This window comes from Paramisgurnus dabryanus, chromosome 3 (genome assembly GCF_030506205.2).
Source record: "Paramisgurnus dabryanus chromosome 3, PD_genome_1.1, whole genome shotgun sequence".
Taxonomy (NCBI): domain Eukaryota; kingdom Metazoa; phylum Chordata; class Actinopteri; order Cypriniformes; family Cobitidae; genus Paramisgurnus; species Paramisgurnus dabryanus.
Window position 1 is genome coordinate 12,361,607 of NC_133339.1, and position 14,661 is coordinate 12,376,267.

The window sequence follows — 14,661 nt, forward strand, 5'->3', positions numbered from 1 at the left end:
GTTTCAGCTCAGACCTCTACAATGGCTTTATAGGTGCACTGGAACAATCCTTCCTAAAATGCATTAAACTTTCGTTTACAAAGACGTGAAACTCACCGAGTGGTCAGGGGTGTTCACTGGTATGCTCACACAAAAATCGCTCCAAAAGACGCATTCCAACAGGTTTTATCGTAGTTTTTACCAACTCCATTGACTGTATTAGACATCCTGTGAGGTACGGTATTACTCCGCGCCGGGAACTTTGTTTCTATTCTTGCAATTGGCAAAGGCGGATTAGCGCCACCTCCTGGGCTGGAGTATTTATTATTCAAGCTCTAAGCGGAAGAATGTACGGGTGTGAGGCGTTTGGGGAAATAGGTCCACAAGTTAACAACGAATGCTAAAACAGCTGTTGGAAAGCATCTTTTAACGCGATTTTTGTGTGAGCATATCAGTGAACACCCCTGACCACTCGGTGAGTTTCTCGTCTTTGTAAACGAAAGTTTAATGCATTTTAGGAAGGATTGTTCCAGTGCACCTATAAAGCCATTGTAGAGGTCTGAGCTGAAACACAAACAAGCGAAAATTCTCAGGGCAGCCGAAAATGTCGAAATTTCAGTCAAAACCATTCTATTTGACCATAAACAATCTGAAAACAGGGCTTTAAGTCTAAAATACCGAACTTGTCCTTTAACTGAAATATTTAACTTTAATCAAAATTTTGTAAATTTGCAATTAAAAAAATCAGGTTAGCAAGCATTTAAAACCGGTTATGCCAAATTCAGGCGACAATGAAAACAAAAACTGCGGGAAAGGTAATCTCACAATCTTATTATTATTATTATTTTGCACTATACGCACACACACTTTATAATACATAACATAAGCCCATAAAGTGAGTTTTGGCGCCATCTGTTGTAAAGGGTAAATTAAATGTAGAGACCAATCTGTTAACTGTGTTCGGAAAATTATTCAAAGCAACGAAAAACATCTATTTTTAATTTGCATTATTGTCCTCTGTGTATTCATGGCATTATTTGTATTTATTATTTTTTTCTTTCTTTCCTTTTTTGTTGTTTTATGAATAGAATATAGACATCTTTTAACATACGACTAGACTGAATCACTTCACACTCCAGAACAGGTGGTGGCGGTATGCACCAAAAGTTGGTGTGCGACCCGCCAACAAATCCATAGAAGAAGAAGAAGAAGAAGAAGAAAAAGGAGGAGGAGGAACAACAACAACAAACGTGCAAGATAACCCTCTAAAAATGTCGTGTTGTGCTGTTGGGTGTCGTAATAGAAATGGCCAAAAAGATGGGCTTCATTTTTATAGAATACCGTCGTCGAGGACGCCATTTGATAATAAACGTCGGCTTTTATGGTTGCAAGCCCTTAAACGGACAGACTGGAGTGAAGTAAACATCCGAAATTCTCGTGTCTGCAGTGCTCATTTCATATCGGGTAAGATTTTTTCCCTCTATTTATCATAGACAAAGGCAAAATCGATGTAGTTAAGAATGATCAATTAATAGCATCTGTACCCACGAAGCTGACTTTCTCGGTAGGCTATTTCATAACGTTAGCTGTATTACCAGAAATAACATGTAAACAAACCAAACCAGTAAAATGTACGGTTCTCGGTACCAAAACAAAACACTAAAACATGCTAAATAAACACTAAAATATACATATTAATATGCATGCAAGTATCATCAAATAGATTTATTTAACTAATTCCATTCAAAAAGCGAAACATGTATATTATAGGGTGGCCATTCGTGCCAGTTCCGCCGGACACATCCCGAACATGTTTTCGGGATCGTTCTCTGGAAGTCACGTTGGTCGACCGCATACGTCATCAAGGTTTAATATTTTGAGTTTAATTTCAGAAAAGCAACCGTTACATTTCAAGGTAAGAATGAAACTACAATGACTGTATGTCTTAAAAGAAATAAATCTTAATTTTCTAATGTATTTTAACTGAAATGTGAGAACCTTGATGACGTATGCGGTCGAGCAACGCGACTTCCAGAGACAAACCCGAAAACATGTTCAGGACGTGTCCGGCGGAACTGGCACGAATGGCCACCCTAATTATACAGGGTTCCCACGGGTCTTTGAAATCCTTGGAACTTTGTGAATCTGGGGGTTAAATTCAAGGCCCTGAAAAGTTTTTTTTAAAATAAACATACAAAGATAGTGGTCATTGAAAGTGCTTGAATCTATTTTGTGCAAGAAGTTTTCTGGGGAAAAATCCATATTATTTCCCGTGTAGTGTAGGATAATACCACACATGCTAAACTGTTTGCTTTACATGCTTAATCTTATGTAACTGTTGTTTCCTGAAAAGGGAACGAAACGCTACGTCTCCCTTGCCATACTTCCTGCGTCCCTGTAACGCCTTGTCTTTGTCATTAAGCCTCACCATTGGTTGACTTTGGCTTTACATTGAGTGACACTGAGTGTCTTTTATAATTTAAGTAATAGAGAAATTTACTGGCCGATTGAAAAGATTTATCAGTCGATGCAGATAATACAAAATTCCAAATTTACGCCGATATAATTATTAAATCGGTGTATATTTGGATTTTTATCATCCTCACTAGCACAAACTTAAACCTTGAATTCACATAATGGTGTAGAAATGTAATGACTGGGGATGTCTTACAGGGGAGGCGTCCATGGATCCAAAAAGTCCAGACTTTGTTCCTTCATTGTTCTCTTATGAAAGCCATTGTATGGAACTTCCAAGAAAAAGGGAAAGGTAACCTTCTACCTTGATTTGCTATCATCTTACCAAATTGTGTTATTATATCTTAAGTATAATTTCTTGGATGTTTGTTTTAGTTATAGGTACAATAAGAAGATAAAGATAGGTGAATCTTTCAGCATGTCCTCTCAGGCTGACACATCAGGCTCTCTTACTGTGCCTCAGGAGTCCTTCACCATGGAGCCAACAACAGACTCCAAACCTATAGTCTGTAAAGAGGAGCCTTGTACAGGTAAGAGTGTCACACATCTGAGATCCCCTTTTTGTGATAATTGAGGGTCACACATAGCTCCATAATAACCAATGTAAATTGCTTGCGTAATCACAAGAGTAATTTAAGATTGCATTATTGCCAAGTAATTTCTTCATTATCCTGGCTGTGTGCTTCGGGTCATTGTCATGTTGGAAGACCCAGCCTCGACCCATCTTCAATGCTCTAACTGAGGGAAGGAGGTTGTTCCCCAAAATCTCGCAATACATTGCCCCGGTCATCCTCCTCTTAATAAAGTGCAGTCGCCCTGTTCCATGTGCAGAAAAACACCCATGACGCTATCACCCCCATGCTTCACAGTAGGGATGGTGTTCTTGTGATGGTACTCATCATTCTTCTTCCTCCAAACACGTTTAGTGGAATTATGACCAAAAAGTTATATTTTGGTCTCATCTGACCACATGACTTTCTCCTATGACTCCTCTGGATCATCCAAATGGTCATTGGCAAAGTTAAGACGGGCCTGGACATGTGCTGGTTTAAGCAGGGGAACCTTCCGTGCCATGCATGATTTCAAACCATGACGTCTTGGTGTATTACCAACAGTAACTTTGGAAACGGGGGTTCCAGCTCCTCCCGTGTAGTTCTGGGCTGATTTCTCACCTTTCTTAGGATCATTGAGAGCCCACGAGGTGAGATCTTGCATGGAGCCCCAGTTCGAGGGAGATTGACAGTCATGTTTAGCTTCTTCCATTTTCTAATGATTGCTCCAACAGTGGACCTTTTTTCACCAAGCTGCTTGGCAATTTCCTGGTAGCCCTTTCCAGCCTTGTGGAGGTGTACAATTTTGTCTCTAGTGTCTTTGGACAGCTCTTGGGTCTTGGCCATGTTAGTAGTTGGATTCTTACTGATTGTATGGGGGGTGGACAGGTGTCTTTATGCAGCTAACGACCTCAAACAGTACATCTAATTTAGGATAATAAATGGAGTGGAGGTGGACATTTTAAAGGCAGACTAACAGTTCTTTAAGGGTCAGAATTCTAGCTGATAGACAGGTGTTCAAATATTTATTTGCAGCTGTATCATACAAATAAATAGTTAAAAAAAATCAAATTGTGATTTCTGGATATTTTTTTTTTAGATTATGTATCTCACAGTGGACATGCACCTACGATGACAATTTCAAACCCCTCCATGATTTCTAAGTGGGAGAACTTGCAAAATAGCAGGATGTTCAAATACTTATTTTCCTCACTGTATATATAATAGAAAAGGGCCCTTTCCAAACGGTTGCTATTCTATTAAAGATAAAATTTGTATAATCTGCCGCTTGAGGGCGCACGATCTAAACAATAACAATGACGTAGATTATTGACCCTCTGAAGAAGCGTGCAATGATGGGATTTGTTGTCTTTAACTTAACCGCTAATTGCCATCAATCAGACAGGAACAAGAAATCATGTTAACGAATGAGGTAATCAAGTTTATAAATGTTGCGTTTGATGATATTGTTTTATTTCATTATGTATGGTTTAATGTAATGTTAAAAACTAAATTATTAGTCATAGATGTTACAGTATTAGTCCAATATGATGGTGTGTTAATACAGTACTGAATTAAGTGTTCAGATTACCATAAACAAGTGAGTAGCCCAACAGACGCTATACAATAACGCATACTTCCGCATTTGTCCACGACAGTGTTTTCATGTGGTTTCTACGTCTGTAAAGGTGGTTATAAAGGGTAATGTGGATATTAACACCGTTGACGGGTGACTGCACTGCCCGTGTAACTGTTTAGAATGGCAATTTTCTTATAATGTAAGTAATTGAAAACTACTTGTTAGTAAACAAGATATATAACACTGGCCTAGTTTTGGATATTTTACTGCTAAATCTTACAAATTGTACCTTTAAATGCTGCAGCATTAAGATTTGTACAAGAATGCAACAGACTGTGTCTTAATCGTATGAATAATGTAGTATGGTGAATACTTTTGGCAAAGTTATAAAGTATTCTTCTCATAAAAGCTGTTCTCTGTGTCTCTCAGATGAAGAAAATGACATGATCCTGATCCCTGTAGCCATCTACAGTAAACTCAAAGTCCAGAATGAAGAGCTTGTAACAGAGTGTAACAACTTACGCACACAATGCAACACACTCAAAGAGGAGAACGAGCAGCTGAAGGAGGAGCTGGGCAGCAGGAAGTTTTCTTTCAGCTCAATTGTAAACAAAGCTCAACAGTTCCTTTTTTTCACTGGTCTGACCACTATAGCTTTTGAGTGGTTGCTGTCAAAATTGAAAGACAGCATAGCGGTTGTGCATGGAAATTTGAGCTTGGAAGATCACCTTTTAGTTGTGTTAATAAAACTGCGCTTAGGATTAAGCAACAGAGACATCAGCTATAGGTTTAATGTACCAGATACTGCCATTTCCAGAATTTTAAAAAACTGGCTTCCTGTAATGGCACAGACATTAAAACCATTCATCATATGGCCAACCAGGAAGGCTGTTCAAAGGAAAATGCCAACATGTTTTAAAAGGAAATATAGCCAATGTCGGTGTATAATTGAGTGCACAGAGATTTTTATAGATAGACCAAATAATCTTACTGCTCGAGCACAGACGTGGTCGAATTATAAACATCACAATACAGTTAAATACTTAGTTGGGATAACACCAGGAGGAGCAATTTCATTTTTGTCACCAGGTTGGGGTGGCCACGTTTCTGACAAAGAACTAACGTTAAAATCAGGATTCTTTGAGCTGCTGGAGCCGAAAGATGAAATTTTGGCTGATCGAGGGTTTTTGATTAGGGAGGACTTAGCAGCATACGGAGCCACCCTTCGTATCCCACACTTCACAAAAGGCAAGAATCAGATCTCTGGTCATGAAGTTGACACACCAAGAAAGCTGTCAAATGTGAGAATACACGTGGAAAGAGTCATTGGTCGATGGAAGAAATTTGGAATTTTAACATCTGTAATTCCATTTACTCAGGTGGACATGCTGGATGATATGGTGACTGTGTGCGGGGCATTAACAAATCTTTGCCAAAGTGTAGTGCTTAAAAGAAAGACACACTAAGCACAATGGATGGGTTTCCAGGGTTTCATTATGTACTAACTGTTTTTTTCTCTTTCGGTGAAATACTTTATTTGCTTTAGATTGACTTTTTGATATTGAAATGAGCATTGTAATTAACACATTGACATTTCACATTGCATTTTAAGTTGCAACACTGTTTGTTCCTGAATATGTAATAAAATACATTTTTATACTCCTACAAGTTTGTTGCCATTTCTGCATTGCTAAAATAGTTGACTAGAAAAATAAACTTTACAATAGTTGCTTTATTCATAAAATTAATTTAATGACCATATAGACAGAAACATGAAAGGTACAGTCTTCAGAGTGAAAAAACAGTCTTCAGAGTGCTGTAACTGTTTACATTATGTCCATGTGGAGTTATATTACCTTTTCGGTCTTATGCTACATACACACCAAATGCGTAGCATTGCGTTTCTCACTCTAGATTACTGGGGCATTTAACTTTTGTCATGCTAATTTTTTCGCTGGGGTTGAATATTTTCAACATGCGTGAAGATGCATTTGAGGTGAATAGCGCATGTTTTGCGCCAAACGCGCTGCCCCATTCGCATCACTCGCATCGCCCCGTGTGAGTTTGTGTCTTTTGCATCTTTTCATTGACTTTGGATGTAATCTGCTCACGCAAATCGTTTCATTGGCATTTGGTGTGTATGCCCCATTACACTGTTTGCAAAGCCATTTCAAAGGCCTTCTTTTGATCTGAACACATCTGTAGGGGAAATAACTTTTGCAGTTAGCACAGTGAACCATCTTGCCATAGGCTGGACTGTTGCAGTGTGGACAGTAGATTGTGTTCATCTCGGATGCTGGGATGCATGCTCCGGGTCAACCGCTCTGGCAGAATATTGTCGAGGAAGAGTTGTTCAGCCTTTGGCATGGCTCTCAGCAGCAAGTCTTCATTTCTTACAATACAATTGATGACCATGACCTGTTTGGTCTAAACTACAAATTCACCTTATTGAACATCACATTCAAAAATCTGCTGCTGGACCTGGTAATAGTATGGGTGGTTCCTCTTCAGCTGCCCAGTTGTGGCAAGGCAGATCTGTGGGTCTTCACTGCATTCATCTAGTCTGTATTTATATGGACACTTAATCTCCAGTGTTCCCCTCCCACAACATGAACAACTCACAATTCCATTAGGCGATTTACCAAGTGGTCTGGACGAACAACAAGACAGGAGAGTTTAGCAAAGAAAATAGTGTGACCTTTAATCATTTCTTCAATGTAACATTTTCTTGCTGTATCCTCCATTTGTCTCCTACATATAATGGCCAATAATTGTCCTCTGTTTTATTGTAATGCATGATGTCTTAGCAATGTCGGAATAAGCAGAATAATCAACTCTAGTATTTGGGTCCTAACCCATGAAGTGATTTATAAACGAGTAACAATACTTTAAAATCTATTCTAAATGTGACAGGAAGCCAGTGTAAGGACCTGAGGACTGGAGTGATGTGCTCAGATTTTTTGGTTCTGGTCAGAATTCTGGCAGCAGCATTTTGTATGAGCTGCAGCTGTCTAATGTTTTTTGGGGGGGATCCCAGTAAGTCCATTGAAGTAATCCACCCTGCTGGTGATGAAAGCATGAACAAGATTTACATTTAAAAAAATAATTTTCATATAATTCAACAGCCTGTCGTCAGTTATACCTTACATAATTAAAGAGTATGAACTGACATGTTGATGTGTGATCTCTTCTTAGGTTATCGTAGGGATGCACCGATAGGATTTTTTTTGGGCCGATACAGATTTAAACAGACAACTTCTGGCCGATACCGATATTAAACACTTGTATACAATACTATAGAGTTGGTCTATTAGCTAATTTATTTCTGCATCAAATTATTTTTACTGAACATGGATTGGATCTAATTAACATTCAACTGACCAACTAAATAAGAGAGGCACAAATTAAGCTAAAACAAATATAATAAGACAACATGACAACCTTCAAAGGTGGTTTTTGCTATTCAGCATTTATTTTATTAACAACATTAACTCATTTTTTACATATAATGGATTTCTTTATGCAGTTAATTAATAAACAATCGGTATCGGCCTTTCTCGTGCTATTTGCAGATATGCCGATGGTTTCAAATTCATCAAAAATCGGCCGATACATCGGTGCATCACTAGTTATCAGGTTTTATGTTTACAGATGAAGGTTGTTGTTATTTGACTTCAGCCCTGTGTTCACACCCATCATCACACCTGAGAACACCCAGGAGTTCAGATACTCTCTCAGAGACTCAAGTCAAGTAAGAACACTCAAGTCAAGAGACTCAAACTATGAACACTAATACTAACAATACTCTACTGTGTGATGGATGGAGATTAAAGGGGACATTTCACAAAACTTTTTTAAGATGTCAAATCAATCTTTGTTGTCCCCAGATTATGTATGTAAAATTTAGCTCAAAATACCATATAGACAGTTTATATAGCAGCTTAAAATAGACATTTGTAGGTGTGAGCAAAAATGTGCTGTTTTAGGGTGTGTCCTTTTAAATGCAAATAAGCTGATAATTCAAACACTGATTAATTTTAAGGAACTTTATTGGCATGATTGTGTCATTATACATAAAACCAGAAACATACAATAGTAACAAACATTAAGGTAGAATTAAGTTAAAGGGCTGGGTGATGGTACCACTGCAAATAAAGTCAAATCAAATAGAGGATATTTACAATATCGTCACCTTCCTAAAATAATAGTCATTTTTTCAGGGTTCTCAGAAAACAAATAAATGGAAATAACTTCAGACTTTGAGTAGATTGGTGTTCTTCTTTATGCAGCTGTAAAAAAGCTTGTAAAATTGCCTCAATGTCTTTTGAGTTAGGCAAAATAAAACAGCGTAAGTCATGCTCTTGACTTAGGCCATTATAGACGGTTTCATCAGACGCACGTGCGGTGAAGCGATACGTGTCTAGTCCGAACTTTACTTCCGGTTTCAGTTTTTTAATGGTCTGATTAGTTGCTAATCTGAACTCTTGAACAAATACCTTGTTGAAAAAACGACACATAGGTAATCTGTGTGTCGGTTATTTGGCTTGTTATGTAAATAAACTACGTTTAAAGTACTTTGTTGTTATTTATTCTTAACGGACTTTACCAGAAGTTACGTGAGGACCATGAAAGCCGCTTGTTTATGTTGTTACCGCTGAAACCTTCTACAGTATACTACAGGTGTAGAATAGCACGATCTGTTCAAATTAGGATGTGGGCGATTTTACCAGATGTGGCCAGGATCATGAGTAGATGACTTATGCAAAAAAAAAAATTTTGTCAAATTATTTGTCAAGTTATTTTAGGAAGGTGACGATTTAAAATAGACATTGAAATATAAGCATTTGAAGTATACTAATTTATATTTACGGAGGCACATGAGAGGAAGAATTTAAGTACAATACAAGATCAGGACTGTGGATTATTTCTGATGGTGTGTAACTGATAAATGAATTTAGCAGCAGCTGATGGGTGTCTGTCCTCCCCCAGTAACATCTTCATTTGATCTGAATCTGAAGAGTTATGAAACTCTGGTATGAGCTTTGAGATTTTGTCAAAGTGTTTTTCTCTAAGCTCTTTATATTTACCACAGTAAAGGAGAAAGTGTGTCTCTGTCTCGATCTCACCACTGTCACAATGGACACAGATTCGCTCTTCTTTTGGGAGCTTTGTCTATGTCGGCCTTTCTCTATTGCCAGACTGTGATCACTGAGTCTGTATTTAGTGAGGATTCGTCTCTGCTTTACATCTCTAACTGTGGAGAGATATTCTGACAGACTGTATTTTCTGTTTAGTGCCCGGTAACATTCTAGTTTACTTTGGTTTTTACTTTCATTATCCCAATGATCCAAATATAAAGTTTGACTTTCTTTAATGATTTGGTTTATTGTGGTTTGTTTGCGTTTATTAGTGCTGGTCTGGAGTTTTAGAGCCAGTTGACAGATGGGACTGGTTTTAGGTCTCTTCTCTTGGGTTTTAAGGGCTTCATATTGAAGTGTGTTCGGGGGACTTGAGTTTAAGTGTGACCAGAATTTAAGGGATCGTTTTTGGATGTGTATTATTAGGGGATATCTGCCTAATTTAGCCCTGCATGCAGTGTTGGGCAGTAGCTTCACTAGTAGCGAAGCTAGTAGTTTTAACTACATTTTTCAGTAGCTTGGTGGTAGCTTTGCTGCTTTCTAAATCAAATAGCTTTTCAGTAGCTAAGCTCTTTTTTTGACCAAGTAGTGAGGTAGCTTCCACACAAGCTACAATTTTCCAAACATTTCTGAAGTCGTCCTGAATTTGAGAATAAGCACGTCATTGGAATCGACACAGGACGTCGTTTGTCCTGTATTTTTGAATTGTGCAGCCTTCCTTCATTCATACAAAACATTACCACTTGCATTCTGTGAAGATTCATGCTCTACCTCTGATTGGGTTATGTCATCAAGCCAAGCTAATATAAAAACATGTAATAAATATTACAATTGAAACTATTAATAGAATGTGCTTTGGCGGGCACCTCACAGACTCTGTGCAGGCTACCTGCTGCCCGCGGGCACCACGTTTGGGGACCCCTATATTAAGATATGTCAGGGCAAGGTGTTTTTAAATTAAGGCAGCTCAAACATGTATTTTATTCTGGGAGTAGGATAAGTCCAGCAAACAGCCCCATAATGTGAAGTACCTAGGCCTACATTATGCTTGTATTGCCTATAATTACCAAAATCCTAAATGGAAACTGAATAAATAATTACATAATAAAACTATAATAATTACATGGTTAAAAATAAAAAAGTAGCTTGGATGTACAGTAGCAAGCTACTATTGACTTGCTACATTTCCCAGGGGGGTAGCTTCAGTGTAGCTTCATTTAATGTGAAGTAACTGGTAGCTTAGCTCACTAAATTTTCCAAGCAGCTTGCCCAACACTGCCTGCATGCATTAGTAGGTGTTCTTCTCTGAACTCTTAAAATATTTCAACAGAATTCAGCATGCAGGGATTCCATTTGTCCCATTTGTGGTAATCTGTCTGGACCTCATACATCACAACCAGAGCTATGGGCATTATTACACTATCAAATATTTTACAGCAAACTGTAGCAGGAATGTCTATTTGTTTAAATTGGCCTTTGATGGCATTGAATGCTCGTCTAGCTTTCTCTTTAAGTGCATTTACCGCAAGACCAAAACCGCCTGATGTGCTGATTTTTAACCCGAGATAGTCGTAGTGTAAGGTGTGTTCTAGTACAGTGTTTCCCAGAGTAAATGTGTATCTGTAACCCTGTAATCTTGCTTTTTTCTGGAAAATCATAATTTAATTTTATCAGATTGACCTTCAGGGCCCAGTTTTGACAGTATTTCTCCAGCAGGTTTAGATGTTGCTGTAAATCTTGTGCAGTATCTGACAGTAGTACCAGATCATCTGCATACAATCTTTTTATCTTTGAGTTGTTGAACTCTGTTGAACTCATTAATATGTAAATGAAACAGAGTTGGACTCAAGTTACAGCCCTGTCTCACCCCATGCCCTTGACTGAATAATTATTTTCTTTTGTCACCGATTTTAACTCCGCACCTGTTTTCTGTGTACATGGATTTAATGATGTCATATACTTTTCCTCCTATGCCTGAGTGTAGAATTTTACAATATAAGCTGTCGTGCCATATCGAGTCGAATGCTTTTTTGAAGTCAACGAAACATGCATAAATTTGCCTTTGTTGGAGACCACTGTTCTAAGCTAATGGGGAAGTCTGAAGGGTTTTGGTTGTTTTTAATGATGGATTCCAATTGGTTCAGTTTAGTTTGTACGTTTTCTGATCAGGTGTAAGACTATCTGAGGAGATTTCCCTGAACAGGTTTTTAAAATAGTCTTTCTGATTCTAATGGGGTAGGGCATGTTTGTTTAGGTGATTTCAAATGTCAACATTGGCTTTCAGAGATCATGCACCCTAGTCCCTGCCTTTAAGCATATATAAATCCAAACTCTGACAGAGACACACCAACTCCTTACCATTTTTCTTAACTGTACTGTCGTGTGGTAGTAGTGGGAGTGAGAAGCATGTTTGTTTTCAGTATATGATTATTCCCATGAGTGTCTATAATGTCCGGTTCTGAGCCTGTACGGCATTAAAGTCTCCACATAACAGTACGTTTCCTTCAGCCTGAAAATGGCTGGTTTCCATCTGAAGCTGATCAAAGAGATTGTCCTTGTAGTATGGTGATTCTGATGGAGGTATGTAGGCTGCACAGATATAAAGGTCCTTATCGCAGTCTATGATGCCACTTTTGAGTTTAAGCCAGATGTGTGTTGAATCCTTTTTCTGTACAAATAAGTCATTTTTTAAAGACTCTTTGTACCAAACGATAATGCCGCTAGAGTCTCTTCCACGTTTCACGTTGCAGTTCTTAAGTGATGACAATATAATTTCTATGTATCCTGAAAGGCAGCAAGTGTCAGTGTCTGATCTGCCTCATGTTTCTTGTAGAATAATGATGTCCTGATTATTAATGTTTTTTAGGAACTCTGTTTTAGATGGTTTTAAGGTTGAGGAGTAGAGGCTTTGGATATTCCAAGAGCTTATAGTAAAGGATGCCATTGTGAGTTAGGCTTATGCTAGTATTTTACAGGTGAGGTGTAGGAGATTTCTTAATTCTGTTAGTAAACAAGATATATAACACTGGCCTAGTGGTTTTTGGATATTTTACTGCTAAATCTTACAAATTGTACCTTTAAATGCTGCAGCATTAAGATTTGTACAAGAATGCAACAGACTGTGTCTAAATTGTATGAATTATGTAGTATGGTGAATACTTTTGGCAAAGTTATAAAGTATTCTTCTCATAAAAGCTGTTCTCTGTGTCTCTCAGATGAAGAAAACAACATGATCCTGATCCCTGTAGCCGTCTACAGTAAACTCAAAGTCCAGAATGAAGAGCTTGTAACAGAGTGTAACAACTTACGCACACAATGCAACATACTCAAAGAGGAGAACGAGCAGCTGAAGGAGGAGCTGGGCAGCAGGAAGTTTTCTTTCAGCTCGATTGTAAACAAAGCTCAACAGTTCCTTTTTTTCACTGGTCTGACCACTATAGCTTTTGAGTGGTTGCTGTCAAAATTGAAAGACAGCGTAGCGGTTGTGCATGGAAATTTGAGCTTGGAAGATCACCTTTTAGTTGTGTTAATAAAACTGCGCATAGGATTAAGCAACAGAGACATCAGCTATAGGTTTAATGTACCAGATTCTGCCATTTCCAGAATTTTAAAAAACTGGCTTCCTATAATGGCACAGACATTAAAACCATTCATCATATGGCCAACCAGGAAGGCTGTTCAAAGGAAAATGCCAACATGTTTTAAAAGGAAATATAGCCAATGTCGGTGTATAATTGAGTGCACAGAGATTTTTATAGATAGACCTAATAATCTTACTGCTCGAGCACAGACATGGTCGAATTATAAACATCACAATACAGTTAAATACTTAGTTGGGATAACACCAGGAGGAGCAATTTCATTTTTGTCACCAGGTTTCGGTGGCCACGTTTCTGACAAAGAACTAACGTTAAAATCAGGATTCTTTGAGCTGCTGGAGCCGAAAGATGAAATTTTGGCTGATCGAGGGTTTTTGATTAGGGAGGACTTAGCAGCATACGGAGCCACCCTTCGTATCCCACACTTCACAAAAGGCAAGAATCAGATCTCTGGTCATGAAGTTGACACACCAAGAAAGCTGTCAAACGTGAGAATACACGTGGAAAGAGTCATTGGTCGATGGAAGAAATTTAGAATTTTAACATCTGTAATTCCATTTACTCAGGTGGACATGCTGGATGATATGGTGACTGTGTGCGGGGCATTAACAAATCTTTGCCAAAGTGTAGTGCTTAAAAGAAAGACACACTAAGCACAATGGATGGGTTTCCAGGGTTTCATTATGTACTAACTGTTTTTTTCTCTTTCAGTGAATTACTTTATTTGCTTTAGATTGACTTTTTGATATTGAAATGAGCATTGTAATTAACACATTGACATTTCACATTGCATTTTAAGTTGCAACACTGTTTGTTCCTGAATATGTAATAAAATACATTTTTATACTCCTACAAGTTTGTTGCCATTTCTGCATTGCTAAAATAGTTGACTAGAAAAATAAACTTTACAATAGTTACTATATTCATAAAATTAATTTAATGACCATGTAGACAGAAACATGAAAGGTACAGTCTTCAGAGTGATAATACAGTCTTCAGAGTGCTGTAACTGTTTACATTATGTCCATGTGGAGTTATATTACCTTTTCGGTCTTAAGCTACATACACACCAAATGCATAGCATTGCGTTTCTCGCTCTAGATTACTTAGGGATTTAACTTTTGTCATGCTAATTTTTTCGCTGGGGTTGAATATTTTCAACATGCCTGAAGATGCATTTGAGGTGAATAGTGCATGTTTTGCGCCAAACGCGCTGCCCCATTTGCATCACTCGCATCGCTCCGTGCGAGTTTGTGTCTTTTGCATCTTTTCATTGACTTTGGATGTAATCTACTCGCGCAAATAGTTTCATTGGCATATGGCGTGTATGCCCATTACAC

The 14,661-nt window shown here is 38.0% G+C and overlaps 1 protein-coding gene across 1 annotated transcript; it reads left to right on the top strand.

Moving 5' to 3' along the window:
* The first annotated feature begins 1,174 nt into the window (after window positions 1–1,174).
* LOC135768923 (uncharacterized) lies at window positions 1,175–14,176 on the top strand. Its single transcript, XM_065278281.1, has 4 exons — window positions 1,175–1,443; window positions 2,653–2,746; window positions 2,830–2,984; window positions 12,938–14,176. The coding sequence occupies exons 1-4, from the start codon at window positions 1,251–1,253 to the stop codon at window positions 13,972–13,974; spliced, it is 1,479 nt and encodes a 492-aa protein (XP_065134353.1). The 5' UTR covers window positions 1,175–1,250; the 3' UTR covers window positions 13,975–14,176.
* The last annotated feature ends 485 nt before the right edge of the window (window positions 14,177–14,661 follow it).

Bases quoted from the DNA above. Each gene is read 5' to 3' on its own strand.
- LOC135768923 (XM_065278281.1), top strand. From the start codon at position 1,251: ATGTCGTGTTGTGCTGTTGGGTGTCGTAATAGAAATGGCCAAAAAGAT. The intron at 1,444-2,652 runs GTAAGATTTTTT...GATGTCTTACAG, and splicing joins CAGTGCTCATTTCATATCGG to GGGAGGCGTCCATGGATCCA. The intron at 2,747-2,829 runs GTAACCTTCTAC...TGTTTGTTTTAG, and splicing joins CTTCCAAGAAAAAGGGAAAG to TTATAGGTACAATAAGAAGA.